Source organism: Oryzias latipes, chromosome 21, assembly GCF_002234675.1.
Source record: "Oryzias latipes chromosome 21, ASM223467v1".
Lineage (NCBI taxonomy): Eukaryota > Metazoa > Chordata > Actinopteri > Beloniformes > Adrianichthyidae > Oryzias > Oryzias latipes.
Genome location: NC_019879.2, coordinates 28,320,402 through 28,334,526, shown reverse-complemented (window position 1 = coordinate 28,334,526; position 14,125 = coordinate 28,320,402). Strand labels below are relative to the sequence as shown.

The following is a 14,125-nucleotide window of genomic DNA, read 5'->3' as shown; positions in this document are numbered from 1 at the left end:
AGAAGAAGAACTCAGTGAGTCACGTGATTCGGAGAAAGGCTTGATAAGTGATGCTAAAACGAGCGGATGTCTGTGATTTTACAATAGAACAACATTTAAATGAACGTTTATTATCATTTAGTGATCGTGATTTTTAAACCATGGTGTCTAAACAGTGATAATTTGGGTTTTATTGGGTAAAAATGCATTAGAAGGCTCTCTTCGCTAACTGTTGTTCTAAGATGCTAGCCGGCTAAGCTGGCAAAGGTGAGTACAGAGATTTCTTCTCGTTTGTTTTGTTTGTTTACTATTTCCTTCTGGTCCAGTTATGCTAATATCAAATAGATTTATATCTCTACAAACACAGCAGCGCTGTTGGCTGCTATGAGCGTTCATATAAACAGTCTTTAGCTAACACACGGATGAGTCCACATCTGTAGTTTAGGATTATACTCGAGCACACAGCTGCGCCAGTTAGATCTCTAATGATAGGTTTTAGGGTTGTCATTTATTATTATTTTTATCATCGTTTTTTTTTATTAATCAATAAAAAAGTATTTTTACCTTTTTAATTTTCAAGTAGGAAAGTATTTCATCCTAAGCATTGATTAAAACTTCAAAATTTCATTCACATGATGTTCCGTCTAACAGTTTTATTTGTTCGTAATACCAAACATTGACAAACTAAATACAAAGCACTCTGTTTTTGAGAATTTATTGCAGATTTAGAAATGTACATTAATGGGTATATAAAAACAAATGAAAGCAGAAAAGTTGCAGCTTCTACAAGTGGATTGATGGATTCAGAGACCGTAGTTTTTTTGTGAACTCCTGTTGTTTATGCAGCTGAATCCTTGAAGAACCGCTTGGACCGGATCTTTCCTGACATGGACGTGAGCATAGCTGTGTCGCTTATTCGGGGTCAGATGGGCACCGTGGTGGAGCGAGCGGTCAACGTTGCCGTGGAGACCGTTTTGGCAGAGATGCTTAAAGTGGTCGGAGCCAAATTTGAGGAGCTGAAAACCCAGGTGATGCTGATGAAGAGAGACATGGTGGCTCTGCAGAAGGAGAAGGCGCTGAAGGAGAAGGAGAACGACAACATCCGGGCCAAGCTGCGATACACGGAGCTGAAGCTGAAGTACTACCGCCAGGGCGTGGAGGAGGAGCTGCAGCAGAGAGCCTCCTCCTCCACTCTGGTCCGTATTTACCCACCTGGATATGCCAGAGGGCAGGGGGGCGAGGTCCTGCCCACTGAGCCCTCCCCATCCTGCTCGGCTCAGAGGACCCCAGATACAGTGCTGGTGAAGAGCGGTCAAGGTGAGACATAGTCAGACGGTGACCTGCTCGGTCCTCCCAGTAATCAACTCACTCCTTCCTGTTTTTACCCTCCCAGAATGCACCTCTTCACAGAGCACATGCAGGCGTGCGAGCAGAGCGTGCTGCCCGTCAGACACAACATGCTCGGACTCGATGGAACTGCGACAGAACGCTCCTGCAGAACCGCTGGACGGCAACGCCGGTACAGTCCGAGAGAATTCACGAGGAAAAGAGTAACTTTGGAGGACTTCCGGTAAATTTAGTGAAACTTCTGCCGCACATACAAATGTTTCTGAGCAGCTTTCCTTCCGGAGCGTGACATCTGTCCTACCCGAGGTCCAGATGAGGCCGAATGGAGCATCTCTGTGGGGTCGCACTCAGACGCCACAGTGGCCACTCCCTCTATCCAGATCCTGACCACTGATACGGGTCCTCCTCCAGCAGGCATCTCATCTTCTCCACCAGCCCACAGCTGGAGCCCCCCCTCCCCTGCTCCACAGGTGACCCAACCCCCCACCCACCCACCCACCCATGCACCAGTGTTGGACATTTGGAGGCCTAAAGAAACATTTTCTACAGGTGAAGCAGGAGCTGCATCCGCAGGAGGAGGAGGAGGAGGAAGTGATCTGCATCAAAGAGGAGCCAGAGGAGCAGCAGGTGATGGCGACCTTGGAGCAGCAGAGTTGTCCTCCAGAGTCAGAGGTAGAGATTTTTGAGACGAGATCTCAAAACTAGTTTCTCTCTGGGTTTTTATGTTTTTCTGGAGGTCATTTCAGAAGTGTTGTTTGGTTTTGTGAGGGTCATCTATGAGCCGTTTTATTCCTACACCGTTCCTTGAGGTTGGCATGAATACTTCTCTAAACGAACATCACTTTGGTTTGTTTTTCATAAAAGTTTTTTAATTAGACTTTAATGAATGGTTTTTAAATCTAAATAAAATAAACTTCCTGTAGAGAAAGACATGACAGCAGGTGAATATGACTCAACTTTATAGATGAGGAATATAAATATTAAATACATCTAAAAATCTACATACAGAACTAGGACTTTTTACTTTGTGGAAATATTAGTAGAGATTTTTTTTAAATCCATAATATTGGGATGAATTTATAACTTGCGTTCAGTTTTATGGTCTTTCTATACATGAGTCTGTTAACTGAAACGAACAGTTTGTCTGCAGGCTCAACTGTTGGTGACAGAGAGGAATAAACCTTCAACAAGCCAGATGAACCCGAGCGTCTCCGTCAGCTCAGGAGGACCGAATACCTGTGAGTCAAGCGTCTGCAAAGAGACGTTTTTTCTTTTTCTTTGGTATGACTCAGCCTGGATTTGAACTCACAACCTTCCAGTCTCGAGGCAGACACTTTTCCACAGGGTCACTGAGCTGGTCTGGTTTAGTTTTTGAAGTATCTGGGAAAACTCGTCAACCAAAACCTCCAGATTATATATAGAAAATATAATAAAATGTTTTTTTTTTTTAAAAACATTAATAAATATATATAAATGAATAATATATAAAGGACCATAGAGCAAACACACAACATCCACCAAAGCTCCTCAGTATCAAATACCATCATCTTTGTGAGGATTCATGTGAAAAGGTGTTTTTTCTTATTGCTAGTTGTAGTCTGTGCACTCTGTTAATAAATATTTTAGTTAGTTATTTCTAATGCGGCGTTCACACTGAACGTCTGTCGCCTCCATGTGGACACGCGGCGTATTCGCTGCCAGACTGTCCAAAAATGTGTTGAACTTGTGGGAGGAGCTACTGCCGAATGTTTTTAGCCTGATCGATTCACGGAGCCGTGACTGTGTCTGTATGATTAACAACGGATGATGTTGAGATTTTAGATTTTAAAGAGTTTTACAACAACATCGGTAATCGTGCCTCCATGGGTTCATGACATCATTCAGAGACTCTTCCAGTACGGTGAGCTTCAGACTCTGCTGATGGCGGTACTGAAAGCCCGGTTTGACGACCTTCTGACCCGCATTAGTCTGAGGAGGGAAAAAAAGGAAAATAAGAATTAGAAAAAAAATGTATTATTGTCTCCATGAAAAAAAGTAAAATATTATAAGAATTCTGTAGAAGAAAGATCAGATTCTCCTCTGTGTCGGTTTTGGACTCCGCCCACTGAATATTAAATACGTCTCAGGCCAAAGCTGAGTCTCTGATCGGTTGACGCAACACGACTTCTTTGCCAAAGTTCATATCTTTGAACTCTAAATCACGCTGCAGGACCCCTGATCACCACTGCGGAATGGCGTTCGCTGTGAACGCAGCTTTAAGAAGAGACTAAAGGTGTATAACTGAAAAATCCTACATATTGAACGAGCTGAAGGATTAATCAAATGTTTCTTCCTTTTCTTTTCTATGCACCCTCAGACGCTACGTCTCAGCTCGCTGCCTCCCTGCCCCCGGGGGCGCTGCAGCCTTGGAGCAAAGACCTCACCTTCTACGACGAGTTCAAGCTCCGCAGGAACGAGCTGCGGCGGCGAAACCTGAGCCGTCAGAGAGAACTGGAGAAGGAGCTACCTCAGCCTCTGCTGGCAAATCTGGTGAATAAGAGCTTTCAGGTGTTTGGCCGATGATCCAGATGATCTGAACTAACGGTCGGTGGATTTTAGGTGCAGGAGCGCCGAGAGAAGACCAGGCTGAGGGTGGCCAGATGGAGAGCCAAGAGAAAACTGCAGGCCTATCTGAACCAGACTCAGGTTAGGGAACGCCCTCCTCAGTCTAAAGAAGTTTTTCTATCATTTCAAACAGAAAAATTCAGTCAGCAGGCTGGATCAGTTGGAAAACCTTTATTCATACGTGACAGAAACATGTCTGCGTCTCTTCCAGGCTCAGGCCGGAGCTGCTGGTTCTTCTCCTTCGGGTTTTGCAGGCGGCAGTCAGCAGCTTACAGCTCCCTGTGGTACGAATGACCAAACCTCTGCGTTTAATCTGTTTAACTGGAATCAGAGCCAAATTTCAGCAAAAATGTCCCTCTCTAGAACACGTTCATGTTTCCCAGTCACTGATTGAGTGACGACGTCTACAACCAATCTCCTGCGTGGACCGAATGCGTTCATCTTGACACATTTACATTTATCTTTGTTTACCTTCTTTAATACTGGACTTGTTTCTCTATAAAGTTTTGAACTTGCGTTCCCAGTGGTCTTTTAATTAAGATGAAGCCGTTTTTGACTTCCAGAAATGGACGGTAACTAGAAAGTCAGGCTCGACTCTGCTCTCCACAAAAACATTGAGCTATCCTTCAAAAGGACGATTTGAATTACTCCAAACAGCAAGATAGATCTGTGAAAGTGCGCCACTGGCAAGGGAGGTAAAGACAGGCTGAAGCCATCCACACAATGTAAAATGATGGACTTTCGGGCCGCAAACTACGGAAAAGCGAATCGCTAATGCTAGCACAACGCTAACGCTAGCACAACGCTAACGCTGCGCGCGAGGAGGAATCTGCTGCGGTGACCAGAGGAATGGCGGCCGCTGCTGGAGGATATAAACCGGGTGACTCGGTTCAACACCAGATAAGCAACAACCAACTTTTTGCCTCTAAAGAGGAAATACTGATGGAAATACGGGGTTTGAGGTTCGAATTTTCAGGAAGGTTTTTTTTTTTTTTTTTTTTTTGGCATCATGGCGCCTCCCGAGGCGAACGTGTTTCCTCGCGTTGCTGTAGAATGCCGGCTTTTTGTTATTTTTTATGCGTATTTTGTGTATTTACTGCACTGCACAGATGCCATGCAGGACTGGCATACAACAGGCAGACACTGCTTAACATTGCAGACCTACACCATTATGGATTTATACCTCCGGACCTGCAACTCATTGTGCGCCCTAAATGACCGCCATGGCCACGGCGCGCCGGCCACTTGCGAATCAGCTGACCCGAGGAGAGTGCTTCAGAGACGGAGCCAAAAGAAAGGGAAGTGGGGGGGGGCTCCACGCTCGGCTAAAAGCCCGTGCAACAGGACCACCGCTACTCAGGACGACGACACAGCGGGAAATATTTAAGAGAGTGCTGCGCTCTGATTTTCACCGAAACGTGGCTCTCAGAAAACATTGCAGGACTGTTTCACAACAGACTGGGATGTGTTTAAAGCTGCAGCCACGCTGGAGGACGCTTCTGTCAGCATACAGGATTATGCTGGCTGTGTGACTGGATACATCAGCAGAACATCGTGCCCACCATCCAAGTCAGGAAGTTTCCTAACCAGAAGCCCTGGATAAACAGCCATGTGCGTCATATGCTGCGTGCTCGCTCCAGTGCATTTACATCTGGCAATGAGTCCGAGTACGCCCTGAAAAAGGCCATCACAGCAGCAAAGAGGCAGGACTGAGAGAAGCTGGAGGGCTTCTGTTCCACTGCTGACTCTGGCTGCATGTGGAGGGGTTTAAAGCACATCACGGACTACAGAAGCAGCACCAGCACCATCAGTGCTGCAGACAGCCTGCCCGACGACCTAAATGCATTCTACACCCGCCTTGAGACGTCCACCCCCCACATCTTCTTTCTCTTTCGGCTTTTCCCATCAGGGGTCGCCACAGCGAATCATTCTTTTCCACCTCACTCTATCATGAACATCTTCTACCCTAACGTTAGCCAACTTCATATCCTCTGTTAAGACATCCATATATCTCCTCTTTGGCCGTCCTCTTGCCCTCCGGCCAGGCAGCTCCATCTCCAACATCCTTCTACCAATATATCCACTATCCCTCCTCTGAACATGTCCAAACCATCTCAGTCTGGCTTCTCTGACTTTGTCGCTAACACAGGCAACATGAGCCGTCCCTCTGATGTACTCGTTCCTTATCCTGTCTAACCTGGTCACTCCTAAGGAGAACCTCAACATCTTCATCTCTGCTACCTCCATCTCAGCCTCTTGTCTCTGTCTCACTGCTACCGTCTCTAACCCATAGAGCAGAGCTGGTCTCACCACTGTCTTGTACACCTTTCCTTTGAGTCTTGCTGGCACTCTTCTGTCACACAACACTCCTGACACTTTCCTCCAACCGCTCCAACCTGCCTGCACTCGCCTCTTCACCTCTTTTCCACAATCCCCATCACACTGAACTGTTGACCCCAAGTACTTAAACTCCTGCACCTTCTTCACCTCAGTCCCCTGTAACCTAACGCTTCTACCTTGATCCCTCTCGTTCAGACACATGTATTCTGTCTTACTACGACTGACCTTCATACCTCTTCTTTCCAGAGCAAACCTCCACCTCTCTAGCTGTTCCTCCACCTGCTCTCTACTCTCACTGCAAATTACAATGTCATCCGCAAACATCATTGTCCAGGGAGATTCCTGTCTTACCTCGTCTGTCAGCCTGTCCATCAGCATAGCAAACAAAAAAGGACTCAAAGCTGATCCTTGGTGTAGTCCCACCTCCACCTTGAACTCCTCTGTCTGACCTACAGCACATCTCACCACCGTCATACTTCTCTCATACATGTCCTGAACTACTCTGACATACTTCTCTGCCACTCCAGACGACCTCATACAGTACCACAGCTCCTCCCTTGGCACCCTGTCATACGCCTTCTCTAAATCTACGAACACACAATGCAGCTCCTTCTGACCTTCTCTGTACTTTTCCATCAACATTCTCAAAGCAAAAATGGCATCAGTGGTGCTCTTACGGGGCATGAAACCATACTGCTGCTCACAAATCTCCACCTTCTTCCTAAGCCTGGCTTCCACTACTCTTTCCCACAGCTTCATTGTGTGGCTCATCAACTTTATTCCTCTATAGTTGCTGCAGTTCTGCATGTCACCCTTGTTTTTAAAGATCGGGACCAGAACGCTTCTCCTCCATTCCTCAGGCATCTTCTCACTCTCTAAAATCCTATTGAACAACCTTGTTAGAAATTCCACTGCTGTCTCTCCTAAGCACTTCCATACCTCCACAGGTACGTCATCAGGACCAACGGCCTTTCCGCTCTTCATCCTTTTCAGAGCCTTCCTAACCTCATCCTTTCCAATCTCTGCTACTTCCTGCTCCACAACAACCACATCTTCCTCCCTTCTTTCCCTGTCATTTTCCACGTTCATCAGCTCCTCAAAATACTCCTTCCATCTTTTCTGTACACTCTCCTGGGTTGTTAGCACCTTTCCATCTCTGTCCTTAATCACCCTTATCTGTTGCACGTCCTTCCCATCTCTGTCTCTCTGTCTGGCTAGCCTGTACAAGTCCTTCTCTCCTTCCTTTGTGTCTAACCTGTCATATAGCTCATCGTAAGCTTTCTGTTTGGCCTTTGCCACCTCTCTCTTCACTCTACGCTGCGCTTCCTTGTACTCCTGTCTACCTTCCTCAGTCCTTTCTACATCCCACTTCCTTTTAGCCAACCTCTTCCTCTGGACGCATTCCTGTACTTCCTCATTCCACCACCAAGTCTCTTTACCGTCTTTCCTCTTTCCAGATGACACACCTAGCACCTTCCTACCTGTTTCCCTGATAATTTCTGCTGTAGTTTCCCAGTCATCTGGAAGTTCATCCTGACCACCCAGGACCTGCCTCAACTTCTGCCTAAATTCCTCACAAGTTTCTTCATTCTGTAGCTTCCACCACTTGGTCTTCTTTTCTGTTTTCCCTATCTTCTTCTTCCTGACCTCCAGAGTCATCTTACACACCACCATGCGGTGCTGTCTGGCTACACTCTCTCCTACCACCACTTTGCAGTCATTAACCTCTCTCAAATGACCTCGTCTACATAGGATGTAGTCCACCTGGGTACTCCTACCTCCACTTCTGTATGTCACTCTATGTTCCTCTCTCTTCTGGAAGTAAGTGTTGACTACAGCCATTTCCATCCTCTTCGCAAAGTCCACCACCATCTGTCCCTCCAGATTCCTTTCCTTCACACCAAACCTGCCCATCACCTCCTCATCACCTCTGTTGCCCTCACCAACATGCCCATTAAAGTCTGCTCCAATAACAACTCTCTCTCCTCTGGGAAAACTCTCTATGACCTCATCCAACTCACTCCAGAATCTCTCCTTCACTTCTAACTCACAGCCAACCTGTGGCGCATACCCACTGACTACATTCACCATCACCCCTTCAATTTCTAACTTTAGGCTCATCATCCTGTCTGAGACTCTTTTCACCTCTAGAACACTGTTTACAAACTCCCCCTTCAGAATCACTCCTACCCCGTTTCTCTTCCTATCAACACCATGATAGAAAAGTTTGTATCCTCCTCCAATACTACGTGCCTTGCTGCCCTTCCACCTTGTCTCCTGCACACACAGTACATCTACCTTCCTTCTCTCCATCATGTCTGCCAGCTCTCTGCCTTTCCCTGTCATTGTGCCAACGTTAAGAGTCCCTATTCTCAAACCTATGTTCCTGCCTTTTCCCTTCTCTCTCTGGCCACGGACCCTTCTGCCTCCTCTCTTTCTTCGACCAACAGTAGTCAAATTTCCACCGACACCCTGTAGGTTAACAGCATCGGTGGCGGTCGTTGTTAACCCGGGCCTCGACCGATCCGGTATGTCTAAAGTGTTGTGGATGATTCGCATGGTTATTTTGGCAATTTTTACGCCGGATGCCCTTCCTGACGCAACCCTCTCTATTTATCCGGGCTTGGGACCGGCACAGAAGTTACTGGCTTGCAACCCCTGTGGCTACCACCCACATAGAGGGACCAATACACTCTGCACACCCCACACCCACACCCCCACCTGTCCTCTCATCAGCCCAGGTAAACAAAGCCCTGAGTAGGATTAACCCCCGCAAGGCGGCAGGACCGGACAACATTCCTGGACGAGCCCTCAGAGCATGTGCTAACCAGCTGACGGACGTCCTCACCTCCATATTCAACCTGTCCCTCAGCCAGAGAACCGTCCCCTCCTGCTTCAAGACCACTACCATTGTTCTCCTCCCCAAGAAGAGCCCTCCCACCTGCCTGAATGACTACAGACCAGTAGCATTCACTCCAATCATTATGAAGCGCTTTGATAGAGTGATGCTGACCCACATTCAGAGCAGCATCCCAGACACACTAGACCCCCTGCAGTACGCATACCGGCCCAACAGGTCCACCTCAGATGCCATTGCCCCAGCACTGCACACCTCCCTCTCACACCTGGAGAATAAAGACTCCTTCATTAGGATGCTCTTTATTGACTCCAGCTCTGCATTCAACACTTGTTCCCACAAGCTCACCCACAAAATGTTCTCCCTTGGACTACACCCCATCATCTGTGACTGGCTCCTGGACTTTCTGCCTGGCAGGCCTCAGTCTGTCAGAATAGGGGACAGAACTTCAGCCAGCATCGTCTCTAACATTGGCACACCACAGGGCTGTGTGAACACCCTGTTCACCCTCTCATAAGGACAACATCATCCTGAGGTTTGCTGACGACACCGCTGTGATAGGACGCATCACTGGCGGGGACGAAGCAGCTAAAGGAGGGAGGTGGCCAGTCTGGTGACATGGTGTGAGGACAACAACCTCACTCTCAACACCGACAAGACAAATGAGATGATGGTAGACATGAGGAAGGAGAGGAACACTCATAAGTCGCTTCTTATCGGGGTTCTGGAAGTGGAGAGGGTGAGCAGCTTCAAATATCTGGGGGTCCACCTCAGCCAGGACCTCACCTGGACACTCAACACCTCACAGCTGGTGAAGAAAGCTCATCAGCGGCTGGACTTCCTGTGGAGGCTGAGGAAGTTCAGCATGTCCCCGAAGATCCTCAGCAACTTCTACAGCTGCATGGTTGAGTCCATCCTGACCAGCTGCATCACAGTGTGGTACGGCAGCTCTACCGCCACGGACCGCAAACGCCTGCAGAGAGCGGTGGAGACTGCGTCCAAGATCACCAGGACTCCTCTGCCCTCGCTCCAGAGCATCTACAAACGCAGGAGAGCTGCCTCCATCATCAAGGACCCCTCCCACCCCCAACTGGAGGTCTGTTCACTCTCCTCCCCTCGGGATGGAGGTACAGGAGTGTGAAGTGCAGGACCACCAGACTCAGAAACTTTTTCTTTCCCTCTGCCATCAGGCTCCTTAACAGCTGACAGGAGTCTGGAAGAACAAACTGCACCTTTGCACATCCTCATTGTTCGCTACTGTTTATTATCACTGTTTTTGCACATTTAGAATTTGTTTTTGTTTTTTGTTTTTGTGTATGTTTTGTGTAATTTTTCAGTTTCCTGTATACTTTCTTTTTGGCATTCGGAGCAACCCGTTTCTTACTGTGCATATGACAATAAACCCTTTGAATCTTGAATGGTGTTATGAAAGCCATTGAGGACGCACAAAGGCACGGGGGGGATGGATGGAGCGGAGGTGCGTCTCTCCTCTGTGGAGGATGTTCAAACAAGCATGAATGCTGAAGTAATGAAGCTGGTGAAAAATAACGAGGAGAAAAGAATCGATTTGGAAACAAGATCACTGATGAACAAGCTCCGACTTGTTGATTTACCCGAAGGTGCAGAAGGCTCCAATGCATGTGTGTTTTTGGAAAGCTGGCTGCCTGAAGCACTGGATGTCGCTCAACTTCGGCAGCCCCTAACCATAGAAAGAGCACATCGGGTTGGACCGAAAAAGAGTGCAGATGTGCCACCAAGAACGCTTATCATGAGGTTTCATAACTTCAATCAAAAGGAACTTGTGTGCAAAGCAGCAAGATCCAAAAAGGAGGAAATTCTATATAAGAACCAGCGTGTGAGATTCTACAACGATGTTGCAACAGAAGTACACAAACAGCGTAAGCAGTTCGACACCACACGCCAGCATCTGCGCCAGCTTGGACTGAGGCATGGCAGCTTATCCCCAGCTACACTGGTGCTGACGTACAAAGACGTTGAGCACAAATTCACCAACACAGAGGAGGCCCAGAGTTTCATATCCAAGATCCGAGAAGGCAAAGGAGGAAATTAAAGAACTACATGGAAATCTTGCTTCAAATGTTAAATACAGAGTAAGACTTTAAAACACAGGATATGTTCATTTTTATGTAATTTTATGACCCACTAAACAAAAGTGTAAAGGAAACGGCTGGTTACAGTAAAAATAAATACAGTTTGGTCTTACAGCTTTTCTCAGTCGCTTTAGTACAATTCTCAGATCAGACTTGAAGTTTGCAAATACATGTGTGCATTTCTCAAAACAATTTGTACAAACAGCAAAACACTATGGATTTCTTGCAAAAGCCTGTAACTTGCTCAAAATCTTGAGATCATCTCTCAAAACTAAGTCTTTATGTCATTTAACATGTCAGTGTCATCAGAATGTCAAGTCTTTGTTTCGTTGTCTACGAACAAGACAGTCAAATGACTTAGTCATGTTGTCAATATAACCCTTGTGCTGTCTTAGATGACCCCACCCTTCCATTGACGTGTTCTCCCTACCATGACAAAGGTGGATAAAGGTGGAAAGATTTCATGTAATCCATGGACACCAGTGAAGATCACAAATCATTGAAGAAAACGCGTTCAGAGCACTGTCTAGTGGGTCTAGATGACCCAACTCTCAATGTTACAGTGCCTAGGATAGCACAAGGGATAACTGTGTACTTTAGAGGGAGGTTCTGATGTAAACTATGGCTAAAGTTTGGATGACAATTATTGTAAAATGTAAGTTACACCTTTTTTGTTTGATTGCAAGAGAATGGACAAGATTCACATTTACACTTTTATTGTTCATATTGTAATTTGTTGACAGACCATGTCATACCTACATAGAAAAAACTACGGTGGCCCAGAAGGGTCACAACACAACACAACACATTAACTTTACACACAACACACTAACTTTACACACAACACATTAACTTTACACACAACACATTAACTTAACACACAACACAACACAATAACTCACAACACAACACAATAACTCACAACACATTAACTCACAACACATTAACTCATGGCCCAGAAGGGTCACAACACAACACATTAACTTACCTCACAACACATTAACTCACAACGGAAGTAAAGCAGCAATTGAAGTGCTTTTATTCTGAAATTTCTACTGGGCTGAGCAGCTAACTACCTAACAGAAAGTAATGTCACAGTGAGCTGTGGAGGGAGCTGCACGCGCGCTCCTCTCCTCTCCTTTTTTCCGCTCCGTCCTCTCACACAGGCACGTGCAGTCCCCAACACACACGCACACACACGACGGAGCGGAAAAAAGGAGAGGAGAGGAGCGCGCGTGCAGCGACAGAGGGGGGTGTCAGAGCGGAGGGAGGAGTGTGTGTTCATATTGTGTGTGTTTAGAGGAAGGAGAACCGTAGTAAAGACAAAGTTTCTGGCATCACTGCTGCTAGCTTCTCTTGTAGCAATAACATGCTCCCTCCGGCGATTCGGATTCGGCGATTATATATATGCTGATCGTCCCGATGGGTTGAATAAAGCATCAATTCAGAGGGAAAGTTAATCGCTTACCGCTTGTTTTTGCCCAGATGATGAAGCAAAAGGTTGTTTTACAGAAGCCGGCGCAGGGATACAAATCATTTAAGCTAGCCGACCGGAACTTCTTTTTTCACCGTGCGGTTATCAGGTTTTAACGCATACCCAGCAGCCAATCAGAATCGAGTATTCAACCGGACCATGGTATAATTTATGTTAAACAATTTTTAACATTATTTTAATACATTTAAAAGTTAAACCTACTTGCTTTTTGTTACTATTAACATTGAAAATGTATACATTTACTTTATTTTTATTTAACTTTTTACTTTTATGACATACTTCACACAAACCAGTAAACGGAGCATCTGATTGCATTTCTAAAGGATGGAACTTGCTCCTAAAGCTAGCAGAGGAGAATAGGGTTAAGGGTTTGATTAGCTGGGAAAAATGAGGAAGGGGTTTTGTGTGTTATGTTGTGCTATCTTAGATGACCCCCCCCTTTCATTGACGTGTTCTCCCTACCATGACAAAGGTGGATAAAGGTGGAAAGATTTCATGTAATCCATGGACACCAGTGAAGATCACAAATCATTGAAGAAAAAAGGTTCAGAGCTCTGTCTAGTGGGTCTAGATGACCCAACTCCCAATATTAAAGTGCCTAGGATAGCACAAGGGTTAACGGGTTATTTTTAGAAGGTATCTCCAGTGATAAACCTGGGACATTTCTATCATAAATGCGTGGTTGTAGGTTCAAATCTGTCTCAGATGCTGAACTTCCTTTGGTGACTGAATCTTTTTTTTTTTTCAGCTTCCAGGAACCAGCAGAGGCAGAACGCCAGCAGCTTCCTCTGCAGCGCAGCTACTGGCAACATGCCCGTCATCCTCCCCCTCATCTCTGCCTCGTCCTCCCCCCTCATCCTTCAATGCCCCAGCATGCTCCCGAATGACCAGAATGTCACTTCATCTTCATCCTCCTCCTCTTCCTCTTCATGTACACAAGTCAGCCTATCACAAACCCAGATGTTCAACAGCGAGTCGTGACTTTCTTCACAAGAACCACACATTTATTTGAGAAAATTCAAACTGAAGAACTTTATTTAAACTTGAAGGACAGACAGTTATGTGTGAAATTGTTTCCTGACTGAACACTCCTGTCTTACTTTGTTCATATTTAAAGATGCTAGCTCACCTCTGGAACTGCCTGCTGAGAACTTCAGCATGCAGAGATTTTTAAACATGGCTTATAGATGAACTTATCTGGTTGACTGTTTTTATTTATTTAACTTTCTTCTTTTAATGATTTTAGCCTGATGGTTTCCATGTAGGGATCCTTTGTACCAACATACTGCCTGCTCACAGCAGAAGTCTCTTATAAATAAAGTTTATGAGTTCGTCTTTTGTTAGGTTGTAATGGACGTTTCTATGTCAGAAGTTGTGATTTCAGATGAACAT

At 46.0% G+C, this 14,125-nt stretch overlaps 1 protein-coding gene across 2 annotated transcripts; it reads left to right on the top strand.

Moving 5' to 3' along the window:
* On the top strand, positions 1-14,073 carry LOC111946737. Of its 2 annotated transcripts, none has more exons than XM_023950801.1 (10): positions 1-246; positions 826-1,296; positions 1,373-1,498; positions 1,597-1,796; positions 1,876-1,998; positions 2,477-2,564; positions 3,683-3,855; positions 3,925-4,011; positions 4,142-4,214; positions 13,482-14,073. In XM_023950801.1, exons 2-10 carry the CDS (start codon positions 867-869, stop codon positions 13,712-13,714), a joined length of 1,533 nt encoding a protein of 510 aa, XP_023806569.1. In that variant the 5' UTR covers positions 1-246; positions 826-866; the 3' UTR covers positions 13,715-14,073. The 2 variants fall into 2 exon arrangements, with proteins under 2 accessions (XP_023806569.1, XP_023806570.1); XM_023950802.1 differs by lacking the exon at positions 13,482-14,073 and adding an exon at positions 4,294-4,449.
* The last annotated feature ends 52 nt before the right edge of the window (positions 14,074-14,125 follow it).

What these genes read in the sequence shown, in the direction of transcription:
- LOC111946737 (XM_023950801.1), top strand. Translation starts at nt 867, where the DNA reads ATGGACGTGAGCATAGCTGTGTCGCTTATTCGGGGTCAGATGGGCACC. An exon ending in GCTGGTGAAGAGCGGTCAAG is followed by an intron (nt 1,297 to 1,372) that starts GTGAGACATAGT and finishes TTACCCTCCCAG; the next exon opens with AATGCACCTCTTCACAGAGC. An exon ending in CCCCCTCCCCTGCTCCACAG is followed by an intron (nt 1,797 to 1,875) that starts GTGACCCAACCC and finishes CATTTTCTACAG; the next exon opens with GTGAAGCAGGAGCTGCATCC.